Raw genomic sequence first — 15,821 nt, forward strand, 5'->3', positions numbered from 1 at the left:
TCCAGCTTCTTACCTCGAAGGTTGCGGATAAAGTCTTCTAACATCATCTTCCGGTCAGGCTTGATGTTGGGGCTGTACATGTCGGTGTTGAGAAGGATGATGGCAAAGGCCAGGATGAAGATGGTGTCTGGGTTGTGGAACTGCTGCACCACCTCGGGGTTGCACATGCAGTAGCGCTGGCTGCGGGGCATGGGGCAGGACCATGAGCTCCCCAGCCCCAGATCTTGAAGAGTCTGGGGACCAGGGAGATCACTGGCTGTCCATCCCCCCAGTACCCACCTCCCATATGTGCTTAGCACCATGGACTGACTGTAGGTGACTGAGGAGCATCCGTTAGAGGGCCCCATGTGGCTCCCAGCTTGGAGGATCCACTGAAGGGTTCTGTTCTTGTTTCTTCCAGCCCACCTTCCCACCCATACCAGAAGGTCTTCACCCAGTTCAGTATCTCTGAGCCCCTGGCAGCTTTTCTTCACCACCTCTGTTTCCTGGGGACCAGGGGTGTTTGGAGGGTCAGGGAAGTGAGGTGGGAAAGGGGTCTCACCTGAAAGCTTCTATGAGCCGCTCTACTTTCTGGGCTTCCCCCTGCACGCGGATGTGAGCTTGAAACTTCCTCAGGGCCTCGTCCAGCTCCATGTTGGAAAAGTCCATTTCATCTACCACACAGCTGAGGGCAAGCAGGAGGGGCTTGTGAGTAAGGCCAGCCCCCTTCATCCCCTCTGGAGCTGTGGGGTGAGGTGAAGCCACTCTGGAGGGGTGGGGGGACCTGGCTTGCTTCTAGCCAGGAGGGAATGGAGGAAGAGCCTTACAGCTCTACTTATCCCTCTGGGGTCTCCTCCCAGTAACCAGGAGGACAGCATTCTCCTTCCATCTCTCATCTCATGCAGCAGCCCGGGAGGCAAGCTATTGGCTGCTGTCTCTGTTTCACCACAGAATACCTGAGGCCTAGAGTGATGAACTTTTGTGCAATATTTGCTTAACTATGCAAAGATGTCTTGCATTTGCTTAATTATGTAAAGATGTGTTGCTCTTTTACCTTGCCTGCCTAAGTCACCTGATTGGTCTAATAAAATGTAGAATGGTCAATAGCAAGGGAGGCATATAAGCAGAACTTCCAGGCAGGGAGAACAAGTAGAATTTAGGCTTGGGGAGAAAGAAAAAGAAGAAAAAAGAGACAGAAGAAGAGAGGGAGACACCAGGGGGATGCCAGGGACCAGACAGATGGGCATTGAGGAAGAAGGAAAGCAGGACATACAAAATGAAAGAAAGGTAAAAGGACCCAATGAAAGAAAGGTAAAAAGCCCTAAGGCAAATGTAAATGAATAGAACCAGGTTAAATTAAGTTATAAGACCTAAGGGGACAAGCATAAGCTAAAGGCCAAGCTTTCATAATTAATAAGTCTCTGTGTCTTAATTTGGGAGCTACTTAGCAGCCCAAAGAAAATGCCAACTACAATATGCTGGTGCCCAGTACCACCAAGCATAGCGGAAGGCTGAGCTCAAGCCTTTCTGCTCTGGATCCAGGTTCTCTTTGAGCCCATAGGATCTGAAGGTCAAGCAACACTTTTAAATGGGATGAGCCAGGAATGGTAGTTACTTAGAACGTTGAAGTAGAAGGATCATAAATGATCCTACCTCGGAAAAAAATGGGTGGAGATAAATGTTATATTGCATATATCCTATCAAGACTGATTAGGAGTCCATTTCTCCCCACTGGGGTTTCCAAGCGGGTGAGTCTTTCCAGCACCCCCTTTTCCTCAGGCTGCCTGGAAAGGGCAAAGCCTACACAGAGTGTTCCTCCTATTTGACCAACCCCCCTCACTTCCTTTTTGGGTGCTCTATTCCCAGAGTCTTGTGTGAGGTGGCAGGAATCTAGGCATGGTCATGCTGCAGATCCGACACATCCAACATTAGACCTTCCTGCCAAGAGAGGCTTATCACGATATGACTGACGGTGCCCACAGTCTCTCAGAGCTGATGTCTGTCATCTCTGTCACATGGCCTATCCTAGTTACCTCCCTACCAGCTCCTTCACAGCCTGCCCCTTGTCTCCCCAGTTCTCCGGGCAGACGTCATCACAGCACGATGTGGGCATAAGTCACCTTGCCCTTCAAGGGTGCCCTCATATAGCTCAGCACCCAGTACCCCAACAAGGGCTTATCACACACCTACAGAGTGGCTAGCTGAGGTGTAGACAGGCCCTGAGCACGGCCCTCCTCTCCTATGATCTCAGAAGACCAAGAGACCCCCAACTCTATTGCCATTTGCCATGCAAAAGCAAAGAGAGGTGCCACAAAGCAGTGATCTGGGCATGGAGGTGTATGGACTCTGCCACCCCTCTGAGGGTGGGGGGTGGTAGGAAGAGAGGTCAGACCCCAGAGAGTGCTAAGAGGGGTTAAGGGGAGTAGGACCCTTCCTCTTTCTTCTCCCTGCCCTGGGTAAAGCTATAGCCATCCTCAGCTGAGCTCACTGGGCTTTCTAAGGTTTGTCTCAAGCTTGTCTGGATAGGTTCGTGGATGGGGCAGGAAGAGCAAGGAGGCAGAAAGCTTGCCAAGCCTGAAAATCAGTCTGGGAGGGCGAAGGACGCCTGGGTGCCAGATCCTCTATGTCCACCCAGCTAGGCAGCACTCTGGTTGCTCAATGGCTTCCATTGCTTCTGCTCTGCACTCTGTAAGGGAGCACCTTGGGTCTGCATCTGTGGCTGCCCATGGCTCAGCCCCGGCAGGAGCCAGGCATCAAGTCACATAGTGCTGCTCTCCTGGAGAAGGAGACGGCTGTGCAGCAGGGGGCGCAAAGACCGAGCTGGTGTAATACCCGGAGCAGAACCCAAGCCAGAGCCAGAGGTGCCAGGAGACAGAGCATGTGTGGTGTGAGTCCTGTAGCCAGAGCCACATAGAAGGGGGCCAGGCCAGGGAAGGCCAACAGAGAACAGAAGAGACAAAGAAGGAAAGAGACTGTTGGAGAAGAGAGCAGAGAACAAGAGGAAAAGAGACGAGAGAAGAAAGGGGAGACGGGAGGACAGAGAGATAGAGACAGATGGGACACTTTAGGTAGAGATGACTTTGGATGAGGAAGACGCCATGTATTCAATAAAGGACCCGAGCAAGTGGGAGCAGAGAGTGAACACATTGTATCCTCTCATCCCAGAGTGGGAGCCTTATAAAGCCAAGGAAGAGGGCTCTTGGCTCACCTAGGCCGACACAGACTAAAGGTCCTGGCTCCTCCAAGGTCTAGGCTGGCCCTTGGTCCCAATGGACTGATATCTGGAGGCTTCTGAGGCCTGGACCATTAGCCAGTCCATTTATCCTCCTCCCCCATCCCTCTGCTGTGGGTGCTTGAACACTCCCTTCTGCCTTCTGTGTCTCTTCAGACACCCCTCTCCGTGTTCCCCTGCCTCCAGAGCTCTGGGTCACGTCTCTCTCCTAGATGTTGGAAGAAGTGGGTGCTGGAAGCAGGCCTCTATGGGGCAGGCAGAGCAGGAAGTAGCAGCTGGGGGGAAGGGATCTGCCCAGCCAAGCACAATGGCCTAGTTTTTAGTCAGGTGACATGCAGCCTGCTAGTGCGCAGGTTCACTGGCTCGGGGACTGTGGCTAAGAGCTCCAGTAATGAACCAAGAGGCTGAGACCAGGAGCAGTCAGCGAAACAGTCAGGTGAAACAGCTCCCATCCCGAGACAGGGTTTGGAGGACAGCCATGGGGCCAGAGAGTGTCATTCAGTGTCTTCCAGCCTGTTCTGAGAGCCCTGAGCTGGGATGGAGAAGGTATTAGATTAAATGCAGCTCTCTAGGCCACATCCGGATCCTGTGAGTGAGAACTTTTGGAGGCTGGTCTAGGAATCTGCATTCTTTATCAGCTCTCTGAGTGATGCTTGAAATGTGGAAACCAGGTGCTGAGCTGAAGCAAAGGGTTGGAGAAGGCTCAGCCCATTCATTAGAAGCTTTTGAAGTGTGAGTCTAGCCACCTCCAAGTCCCAGGGAGCAGGCTTTGGGAGGGGGCGATTTGTCCTCCCAGGCTATCAGGGCTGCTTTGTGTTGGGTAGTAAGGGACAGAGGGCTGGAATTATGGATAAATGCAGCATCCCCTACCCCTCACATGCCTCCATAGGATGTACCTTGGGGCATCCGTAGTTTATTTTTTGTTTTTATTTTTTATGTGCATGAGTATTTTGCCTGCATGTATATAAGAGCAATATATTTATGTAATTCTCTCAGAAGCCAGAAGAGGGCATCAGATCCCCTGGACCTGGAGTTACAGGCAGTTGTGAACAGCTATGTGGGTGCTGGGAACTGAACACAGGTCTTCTGCAAGAGCTGTTAAGTCAGTGCTCTTAACTACAGCATCAGTGTTTGATAGCAGGTGCAATCCCAGACATCCTGGAGAGAATCCTAGTATTTTTCTAGCTACAAAGCCCCAGCTGGAAGGTAAAATAATGGGCGGAGCCATGATAAAGCCCTCACTCTTCCATAATAGCAAGTCACTTCTTATATAACCGTGGGTTAGCCAAGGTTATATAAGACCTAGGACCTGCCCCATCCTCATCTCAATTCTGATATTCCCTATGCAGGACACAGAAGCAGAGTGAGCTCACAGCCCACTTATGAAGGTACCATGGATTCCCCCAATAGTGGCAGACAAGGCCACAGCTCTCTGACTTGGAATTCATCTCCCTGTGACTAGTAGTGGCCATTCTACCTTCTATTCAGGGAACCATTATCTGCTTTCCTGGTGGGGTCTGTGTCCTCCTGGGGAAGGTGACTAGGTGGCAGACTATGCTGTCTCCCAGCAGAGCGCTCCAGTACAGTCATCGTCAGGATTGTCATCCGTGACCCTAACAACATAGGTTCCTCCAATATGGCTTTTGACCAGTATCTCTACATCCTTTATTTTCCTCATTTTCTTCTCTATACCTCTATTTTGTAGCATCTGCTAGTGTTTAAACCCTTTCCCATCCTTCTTTGTCACCCGAAATCCTAAAGGGAGCAGACTGTTGATCAGTTTAGCAAAACTTCCTGCTGCTGGGACCCAGAGTAGGTAACCTCCCTTTCGTCGCTAGTGTCCTACGAGTCTTCTTGGGTTTTCTCATCTCCCAATTTTACACATACTGTCCCTTGGGTCACCTAACCACTTGCCCCACACTACCACAACCAGGAGAGCCCGTTTTCCTGTCCTGGTTCTGGGAAGCCCCTTTCTTCTGGGGCTCCCCGTGTGTACATGCAGCTGCAGGACTCAGAGCATCAGTCAGGGGCTCCCTCTGGACCCCTGCCTATTGAGGGTTACTTTAGGGCTTGTTTCTTGTTCAGTATGGGACATGTCTCACATCCCCTGTGCATCAGCACGTGGTGGTTCTGTTTTGGAGGTTATGAGACCTTTGGGGCCCAGAACCTAGCTGGCAGATATAAGGCCCTGGCAACCTTCTGGTTTGCTCATACTTCCTGGACCTCCCCCATTGTAGAAATTATTTTAAGGTGTGTTACTTTTGTTTATGCTGTAGAACATTTTTTAAATGATGCAAAGATGTGTTGCATTCTTTTATGTTATATTTGTTTAACTCTGTGAAGCTGTGATTCTTTGCCTGTCCAAAACACCTGATGGTCTAATAAAGAGTTGAACAGTCAAGAGCAAGGCAGGAGAAAGGATAGGTGGGGCTTGCAGGAAGAGAGAAAACATAGAAGGAGAAAGGAAAACAAGAAGAAAGGAGGAGCAAGAGAAGGAGGAGGGGAGGATGCCAGGGGCCAGCCAGCCAGCCAAGGAGTAAGAGTGAAAGTAAGATATGCAGAAGTAAGGAAAGGAAAAAGCACAGAGGCAAAAAGGTAGTCAGGATAATTTAAGAAAAGCTGGAAAGAAATAAGCCAAGCTAAGGCCAGGTGTTTATAAGTAAGAATAAGCCTTTGTGTGATTTATATGGGTGCTGGGTGGCAGTCCCCCAAAAGAGCCAAAAAGAGTTAAGAGTAAAAACCAACCAATAACACCCCTCCCCCAAGAAGTGAGGAGCTGATGTCTCATACTCCCGCTGCTGTGGATGGTCCCTGTCCCAGTAACTGTGCCTTCCCAGCTTTGATGGGCTGTACCTGGAAATCAAGACCTAGTAAGTAAATTTCTCTGTTACTCCCATCAAGTATTTTGTCAAGAGATGAGAAAAGTAACTAATCTAGTATCTCACTAATATGTAACAAGTCAGACATCTGGCTTTTGTGAGATACTAAAGAACTCTTAGGGAACATGCAATTTCAGTTGAGATCTGAAAAAATGAATTTCACTGTTGAGGAGAAGTAAATAGGCTGAGGAAGTTGATGTATATGCCAAGGTTGGGTGGTAGACAAGGATTCCAAAGCTCTAGAAAAGGCTGGTGGGTCTGCAGTGTAGGGAGGAAGGGAGCCTGGAGGACTGGAGGCTTGGGGTAGACAGGCCTTGACCTGCCGGAGATTTGCCAGCCATGAGGATTCTAGGGTTTATCCTGAACACAGCAAGAAACAACAGCAAGGTAGAAACTTAGAGTGATATGATCCAGTTTTCTCGAAGACTACTCTGGTTTCTGGGGGAGAAGAAATGAAAGGGGGAGCAGTGAACAAGAGGGGGCAGAGAGCCCAGTCAAGATGCTACTGAGGGGCCCAAGCCAGAACTGTTGGGCTGAGTCTGGGTCGAAGTAGAGGAAGGGTGAGTGCAGGCGCAGGGTCTGAGACACAGCTCAGAGGAATCGATGGAGGGGATGGGAGCTATGAAGAGGAGGAGGGGCCATAATGAATGATGGGGGATGGGAGCTGTGAAGAGGAGGGGCCATAATGAATGATGGGGGATGGGAGCTGTGAAGAGGAGGAGGGGCCATAATGAATGATGGGGGATGGGAGCTGTGAAGAGGAGGGGCCATAATGAATGATGGGGGATGGGAGCTGTGAAGAGGAGGAGGGACCATAATGAATGATGGGGGATGGGAGCTGTGAAGAGGAGGGGCCATAATGAATGATGGGGGGATGGGAGCTGTGAAGAAGAGGAGGGGCCATAATGAATGATGGGGGATGGGAGCTGTGAAGAAGAGGAGGGGCCATAATGAATGATGGGGGATGGGAGCTGTGAAGAGGAGGGGCCATAATGAATGATGGGGGATGGGAGCTGTGAAGAAGAGGAGGGGCCATAATGAGTCCCACAGCTCATTGCGAGCCTGGGCCAGTGCTTCAGGTGAGCATGAGGCTATCCTGAGGGTTTAGCTTGGGTCACTGTGTGAGAAGTTGGGTTGAGCTGCTATTTCTCCTTTACTTACTTGTCCCCGCCCCCTCTTGTGTTGAGCTGCTATTTCTCCTTTACTTACTTGTCCCCGCCCCTCTTGTGTTGAGCTGCTATTTCTCCTTTACTTACTTGTCCCCGCCCCCTCTTGTGTTGAGCTGCTATTTCTCCTTTACTTACTTGTCCCCGCCCCCTCTTGTGTTGAGCTGCTATTTCTCCTTTACTTACTTGTCCCCGCCCCCTCTTGTGTTGAGCTGCTATTTCTCCTTTACTTACTTGTTCCCCGCCCCCTCTTGTGTTGAGCTGCTATTTCTCCTTTACTTACTTGTCCCCCGCCCCCTCTCTTCCACACAGGAGTACAACCACACAGCCTTGTACACACTGGGCAACAACTCTACCCCACAGCTCCTTAAACCATAATTAAGACCCAATGCGTGTCTCTCAGTTTACAAATGAAAAGCCTTGTGTTGATGCCTCTCTACGCTTCAGTCGGTTCCGTAGACTCTGCTTTTTGTTTAAGAAGACATCTCTGTTCCTCACTTCTCTTCTCTCTCCAGTCCAGGGTATGCTGTCAGCACTCCACTAACCATTTCTGGTCAAGGCCACCACAGATCACCATGTCACAAAGTTCAATGGACTCTAGTTATCATCCCAGCAGGTATGGGAGCACTGCCCCTCCCTGGGGTGAGCCCTTTCTCCTTCTCTCCCCTTGGACTTGACCTCTGACTGAGAGGTGGACCCCAAGCCTTCTTCCCCGTCTTAAAAAACCCTTTCTTGGGTGCCTCACTGATGCCAGTGGCTCTGCCTGCTCTGGTAGCGGAGAGTTTGTCAGGGTTGTCTCTCACACTGAGTCCCCTTATTGCTGGGTCTTCATTGCTTATAAAAAGTCAGTGATAGTGCTACCAAGCTGGAGACAAGCGTGTCACCATTGCTTCTGCATTCCACTGGAGCTGGAGCTGCTCCTTTTTTTTTTTTTTCTGGTTGTCATCTGAGGTCTGAACGTCCTTTAGGGTGACATCCGTGAGAATGTAGGATGTGCTGACTTCTCTTGCATAAATGCTAGGTTGTTGTGCATCTTTTGTTTTACCTGATATCGAACAGTTTGACTTGCTTAAGTGAATATTTGGCAATGTCTAGTTTGATCAGTTCTGCAGATGAGATGTCCTCGGGTGCATCGTATGCCTCCATTTTAAACTGAGAATATATGCACATGTATTTTCTGCTCCAATGTAACGATCCAGGACACAAGCACAGTTAGTTATATGCGAGGATGAGTGTCCTTAATTCTCACCCACTCAGGAGTCCACTCACAGTGACACAGCTTTCTGCTGTCCTCCCACACCTGCCACAGGCTCTGCGATCCACCTATTTCCCTCCCGCTGCGGCCGGGCTGTGGCTATGGACTTGGTCCTTTCTTACCCTCTGCTTCAAATCGTCTTTGAGATCCATCCTTCCAGTTTGCTTTCCTTCAGAGTCTTCCGCATCCCTTACATGAAGGTCAAGTTCCCAACAAAGCTCAGGCCTTTAGCATCCTTGCTGTCTTACCCCTTCTTCCTGGCTCCCTCCTGCAGTCTTGCCTTCACGCCACCTAGTCCCAACCTTGAAGGTCTGCTGGCCTCCCTGGCTTCCATGGTTTTCTGGAGCTGACTTCAGCTCTTTAAAAATTCCTTGCAAGGCGGGGGATATGAGCTATGAACAAGAGTGCCCCATAATGAGCCCCACAGCAACATGCTGCTGCTTCCCAGATCTGCTTCAGGATAGACCAGCTAGTTTCACTTTTGCTTCCCTTTGGAGGATGAGTGAACCAGTGAGTGAGAGATTGGTTGGATGAAACAGAACCCTGTGCTGTTGAAGGTCAGCTATAGAAGAAACTCCAGAGTCCTTGGAAACTCTACCCAGGGACCTAGGATCACTGCGACTCCTTTGTCAAAATTATGTGGAACTAACCCAGACCTCTGCCAGGGAAGTGTCCTGGAGGATTGCAGATGCTGGCCCATTCTGAAGCAGCATGAGTCACACACCCTTCTTGCTTCCTTCAGCTGCAGAAAGAAGTGAGTGCCTGATAAGAGTCAGGGTGTGTGGACAGCACGGCTTTCCAGAGAGTCTGTCTGAACCTGCCTGGGCTGTGGATGGATCAGCCAGTGAGTCAGGGCTGGGGGTGGGAAGAGAGGGTTTGCTTGCCTTCTCCTTCCCTGCAGGTCTCAAGGGGGTGGGGTTCCGTAGTCTCTGCTTTTTGTTTAAGAAAAGGGGGTGGGGCTGCAGCAAACACCTCAGGAGGGCTGGGAAGAAGAGGTCCAGCTGCATCTGCATCTGCATGAACAGGTAATCTCTTGCATCAAACTGCTCCTTAGCACTGATCTGTTCGCCCAATCGGTTTGTGTTGCGGGGAAATGAAGCATCCCACACGGCTGTGATCAAAATGAACTGCGTCATCTTGGGAGTTTTTCTTTCTTTTTAAAGGAGAGCAAGACTGTGTCTGGCAGACAAAGGAACTGGTCGGGAGCTGAAAATAGGTAATAGCAACAGCAGGGAGTTTTTAATTGGCCAGGAGAGATGGTACAGACATTGTCAGTGTGGCCCAGCTAAGGCCTGGGAAGAAGCAAGTAGCTGTGCTTCCGGGGAAAGGGCCAAAGGATGCAGGCACCCTGCTTTTATTCTGCAGTGCTTGGCTTACACAATTTAATTAAAAATATCCTCATCTGCTGGAGGGTTATTTTTTCTCGTCAGAACTCATAACGCGCTCTGAAAAGGTTAAGGCCTCTTAGGAAAGTAAACGGGGCCAAGGAAACAGAGTGAGGGGACGCTGACTCGGGGACCGTCTAGTGTTCTTGGGATGGCACTGAGGCTCAAAGAATCTCCTCTCGGGCCACCTCCAAAGGGATGCCTGCCAGGCACACCGAGGACCCTGGAATCAAGAGCACTAGGTTCTAACTACCCAGACAAGTCAGAAGTCATTGTGGATGCCAGAACAACTTGTTTTTCCTTGCTGGACATGGTGGCCTCCTGGAGGGCAGGGGTCATGAAACTGAAATATGTCTCAGAATCCCCTAGTGCCCTTATTGACCCCGGATTACAGGGCCTCACCCTAGAGTTTCTCATTCAGTGGCCCTGGAGCAGAGACAGTGTTAGCATCACCAGTAAGCTTCCAGGTGATGCTGATGTTGCCAGTCAGCTACCACAGTCTGAGAGGTAAGACTGTGCAGTAGCCATGCAGGACATGGGAAGAGCTTTGGGTTTGAGTCTTGTTTCTGCTGTGCAACAGTCTGGCTCAAGTCACTAAGTCCCTGTGTGCCTCACTTCCCTCAGAATGGACACAATGCCTGTCACTTCTTCTGGGCAGGGCTGGTGTGAGTTTTAAGAAGATGATGCGCATGGAAGGTAGGCCCTGGTAGAGCAGGGTTAGGAATCAGTGGCCTTGACCGTTTCAAGATCAGCAGGTGTTGACATGCTAGGCAAGTTAGTGGGCTGAAAGTCCCTCATAGCGGAAGTGTTGAGAATACCCCTTCCTACACCAGCAGCTAGCTGACCGAATGACACTACCAGCCAGCTATCTGCAGGCACTTTAAAATGCACGAAGCAGAAGAAACTGGATCTAGTGCAGACCTCTTGAGACTTGGGAATCTCTACCCTGCTCTTTCCCAGATGAGAGGGTCAGAGCACAGCAAATAAAGCTAGTGGAGGGATGGAGTTGTACCTGACTCCACTCAACTCTCCTGCCACCGGCCAGCGGACAAGCCTTTTCTCCTCTCTGGATCCCTGTTCTGCCTCGGCAAGGTGAAGAGGACTGAGCTATAGCTGAGTACCTACAGGCCTTTCCAGGGCTACGATTCAGAGGCAGAGAGGATGAGAGCTGTGAATGCAGCAGACCACACTTCTCGTGGGGCGGGGCACAGACATGTGTGCCGTGGGACTATGGGCTCATCTGCCCAGCTACAGGTCTCAGCCATGTATGAGCTGTGTGGCCGAGGGGAAGCTCCCTAATGTCTCTGTTCCTTGGTTCCTGCATTATTAGAGACGAGCACCCCACAGCTGCTGCTGAGATGGAAAGGACCTTGTATGGGAGATCCCTGGAGCTGTGCCTACCCTGCAGGCACATCCTGAATGCTTGATACAGGGGGTGATCTTTATCATGCTTCACAGATGCACCTTGGGGCACTCTGACTCCCTGGAAGTCCCTCTTAGAAGTGTCATGGTAGAGTGGCTGGTTGGAGCCCCCAACTGAATGTTATACAGGGTTTGGCAATGACCTCTCCAGAACTGGGGTCCTGAGAGACCAGGAAGGGGCGGGGTTTAGAAATGTCCATTTGTGTAAATTCCCAAAGTAATGCTAGAGGGAGCCTCAAACCTGGATATGTTCACCCTATCTTTGAGGGTAAGTTCGGAGAGTAAGGGACTCCTTGGCTTTTGTGACCATTTACTGTTCAAGAGAGTCCTTAGCCACATCAGGGAAGGGGTGAGCGTCCACAGAGGTGGGAGGTCAGGGCTGTAAACACGAAAAGACACCACTGATGGTCTTTCTTCTCACGGTGCCAGAACTCGAACCTGTATCTTTACACATGCCAACCTAAGTGCCTTACCATATTCTAGCCATCTTACTATACTACCCCAAGACATATTTGCTCCTCTGGGTGGTAGCAGAGAACTTGTCAAAGCTGTGGAAATAGCACCTGTCTTCTTCCTGCTCGGTTCTTTCTCTCCTCCTCTAGACCCTGCGGGGGTCTCCCTAGGCTCCAGCCTTACCCTCCTCTCCTCAAGGGATTTCCTCAGGCATAAGGTGTGCTCTGAAATTACACACAATGCAGTGTGCAAGATGGTCTCAAATGATTTCTTGCTAGCCAGAAAGAAGGCCACACAGACTTCCAAACTGTTGGGTATGGCAGACAATTTGTCTTCATTTCAAAATGGCCCGGGAAGAACAAGTCTGTTACACTCCGGCCAACACATGCTGGTGGAAATGAAGTAATGAAAACCTGACTCCAACATCAAATGCTAATTAATGTGTCCCAGAAATTCACAAAAGACCAAGAAACTAAGAAGAAGGAAGGAACATGTCAGAAAGTTCCCAGTTTGAGGCTTAATCTTCTAGTATTTTCACTGAAATGATAGACAGGGTGTCCTCTCCGGCATGTGATTCACATAAGAAAGAATCATCTACACTAGAAGAGAGATTGCTCACAGCCGGCCCAGAATATTCTCCCATCCTCCTGCTTTCAAACCCACTGAAGCGAACACTTTAGGAAGGAAATAGAGCAGAGCTAAATTCCAGCCATGTGAAAAGTATGTGTGTGTGTGTGTGTGTGTGGTGTGTGTATGTGATGGTGATGGGGAACTAGCTCTAAAAGATCCCAACCCTGCCTGGCTCTTATGTATGCCTGGCCTTGCAAGGGGTCTCTTCTCTACATTCAGAAGGGGTGTCTTCAGGATACAGGGTAGTCCCCAGACTGCGGATGTCACCAGAAGGAGCCACTCCCTCCCTGTTCTTTCCCATCCCTCTCTGGCAAATCCTAGCAAGTTCTCATGCGGTGAGCAGACCTGACATCAAACCAGAACAGGCACATTACGCTTTCTGCACCAAAAAAGAAGCAGAGAGGTTCCAATGCCTCTCAGTTTTAGGTAGGAGAAATAAAAATGGAAACAGCTAACATTTATAGAAATCCTCTCGAGTCTCAGGCAGTTCAACACATCAACTTTACCTTAAAAAGGTGTGATTCATTGGGTGGTGGTGGCCCACGCCTTTAATCCCAGCACTTGAGAGGCAAAGGCAGGCGGATCTCTGTGAGTTCCAGGCCAGCCTGGTCTGCAGAGTAAGTGCCAGGATAGCCAGGACTACACAGAGAAACTTGTCTCGAGAAAAAAAATATGTAATTCAGTAGATACTATGACTTTTATGTAACAAGATGGAGGCCAAAAACAAGCAGCCAACATCCTACAGTGGACGTGATCCTGTGATGCCTTTTATTCTTATTTGATTATAACATCCTAGAGTGGGCGTGATCCTTTGATGCCTTTTATTCTTATTTGATTATAAGCCTAGCAGAAGTCATTCTATATAATAGGTTACTGTTCTCACACTGACCAAATACCTGACAAGAAGCAATTTAAGGTAGGAAGGGTTTATTTTGGCTTGCAGTTTGAGGGACTGCAGTTCCACTGTGGTAGGGAATAGCAGTGGAAAGGGTGGTGGTAATGGGGGCATGGAACATCATATTCATGTCTCAGTGGATTAGGAAGCAGAGAGCTTGGGTTGGAGCCAGGATCAGCTGTGACCAATTATTTCTGTCCTTAGAGCCTGGGTCTTCCAGCTAGGCTACATGTCCAAGAGGTTTCACAATCTTCCAAAATAGCACCATGAGCAAATCTAGTGTTCAAATAAGTAAGCCTGCAGGAGACATATCACATTTGGACCATCACGCCCACCTTCAGCCTCTACTGGGTGCCTTTTCAAAACGCCAAATGCATTCGGTATAACCCCCAAAGTCACCATAGTCTTATGGTGCCAACACTGTTCAAAATTCCAAATCCCCAAATCACTTCTGAGATTCAAGACAGTCCCTTAATTATGAACCCCTGTAAAACTCAAATACAAGTTTCATATTTCTGGCATTAGATGGTACTGAGTAAACACACCAGTTTCTAAAGGGAGGAATAGGAGGACAGCAAGGAAGGATCAGGTCAAAGCAAGCCTGAAGCTCAACAAGGCAAATATCAACCCCTGTATCTTCACATCTCCAACCTAGGGCTCATAGTGACGTCATGACTGCGTTTGTTGAATTTGCAGTGAAGTCATAAGAATGCCACACTCTGATGCTGTGTTGCCTTGAAACAAGAATCCATCACTTCTGAGTCCAGTCTTACTCAGAATCTGTGTAGGATGAATGTTTTGGTCAGATGTAACATGAATGGCTTCTAGTTCAGGTCCCCTTGATCACTTCGATAGCCCCAGGATCTGGACCCTTGCTGTCTGTGCTTCAATCAGCATTTCATTCTTCCAAACTCTAGCAGCTCATGAGGCTCCATTTACAGACTTCTAAGACGCCTGTAGCCCACAGCTCCAAGCTCTCCCACACTCTTCCTTTAACTAGGTCTTGAGGCCCAGCAACCACAAGGACATTCTTACCAGAGCAATGGCCCCACCGCTCAGCACCAATTTTCTGTATAATCTATTTTCCTCATTGCTGTAGCAAACACCCAACAGGTAACAACCTAAATGAGAATGCATTTATTCTAGTTCAGGGATTGAGGGGATATAGTTCAGCATGGCTGGGGAATCTTGGTCAGGAAGCTTGAAGGCAATGGGAATGTCCCATAAGCAGATCAGAAGGCAGACAGATTGGGTCGGAACCAGGGCAGGCTTTATAATCGTCTACCCTCCCTGCCCTGGCCTTGTATCTGCCAACTGGACAGATAACAAAAGGTTCTACAATCTTCCAAAACACCAGCAGCAGCTGGGAATCAGGCAGATGAGTGTGTGACACTTGACATTCAAGGCATAACACATTCCTTTCTCAATGTGTCATCTGTGAAAAGGAGTCCAGTGCACAGAGACAACCATCAGCCACCGAGAGCACCAAGCACTGCACTCTGCAATCAGACCTTGATGATACACTCAGACTTGGGCAAGCATTCGAGGCAGCTCCTGCTCTGGTTCTTCAGTCTTTTGCTGGGTCTGAATGTTGTCTCTAAAATAATAATTTTCCTCTGAGAGTCATTCCATCTCTGTCTTCCCTCCTGCTGCTGCCTCTCAGGAAACTCTATGGCTTGGCATGTCTCACTCTCTAAGGGCATGGAGGATTTATGTCCTTTTGCTTGGCAAACAGCTATGTATGGAATGGGCATGACTTGCTGAACACCTTCAGGTAGGAGCAGGGGACCTGTAGAGTATTCAAGTAAAGCCTTCCCAGCCTGGGCGAAGCAACACTGGAGAGACGTAATTGCCTGTGCTCCATCCAGTGAACATTATTTAATGTTCCCAGGTAGGTGGCTATGGTGACAGGAAGAGAGACCAATGCCCCCAGTGTCCTGGCTTTTAATGGTGACACTTGGCTTTCTCTATTTGTCTATGTCTTCCTGGCTTTTTGCAGGAAGAGGAAACTCTATCTCAGGCACAAACTAGGGAGTTCTGAACTTGAGCCATAGGGCTCTATTCTGTGGGACTGAGCCAATCCAGGGGCTGAGTATGTCAGAGTTTGGATCCCAGGGTTCTGTGCAGAATAAAGCACGAGACATAGGATATTGGTGGGGGAAGCATCATGCCTCCACTCTTCTCCCCACACCCACGCCTTTTTATATTCCTCTCTCATCCCTCCCAGTCAATGTCCAGGCATGTAATTTTCCTGAGACCATGAGCCATGATCGTTTCCACATACAAACACAGAATGACTCGTCAAGTCCATTCTTAACATAGAATGGCATTCAGTGTTTGTTGAATAAATAATACTGGTCATCTCATTCCTCCCCGAAGCCTCAGCCCTCAATCCCAAAGGCAGCTCTGATAGTCTCTGGTAGGGTGACAAAGCATGCTCCCCACATTTAGGGCAGAGGATTCTCTGCCCTAAACCAGTTGCCGACCAGTGAACTCACTGAGGAATGGGAAAGATGACAGATTCG

The 15,821-nt window shown here is 49.3% G+C and overlaps 1 protein-coding gene across 7 annotated transcripts in view; it reads right to left on the reverse strand.

Annotated features, from left to right (window-relative positions):
• Iqsec3 (IQ motif and Sec7 domain ArfGEF 3) overlaps positions 1-15,821 on the reverse strand; it is a 93,545-nt gene that overhangs the window by 17,824 nt on the left and 59,900 nt on the right. For all 7 annotated transcript variants that reach the window (XM_005066037.3, XM_040737513.1, XM_013110417.3 and 4 more), the window contains 2 exons: positions 542-664; positions 14-180 (listed from right to left, as the gene is read on the reverse strand). In XM_005066037.3, the coding sequence (XP_005066094.1) occupies positions 14-180; positions 542-664 (290 nt within the window). The remainder of the gene's footprint in view (positions 1-13; positions 181-541; positions 665-15,821) is intronic.

This window comes from Mesocricetus auratus, unplaced genomic scaffold (assembly GCF_017639785.1).
Source record: "Mesocricetus auratus isolate SY011 unplaced genomic scaffold, BCM_Maur_2.0 Super-Scaffold_100676, whole genome shotgun sequence".
In the NCBI taxonomy this organism is placed as follows: domain Eukaryota; kingdom Metazoa; phylum Chordata; class Mammalia; order Rodentia; family Cricetidae; genus Mesocricetus; species Mesocricetus auratus.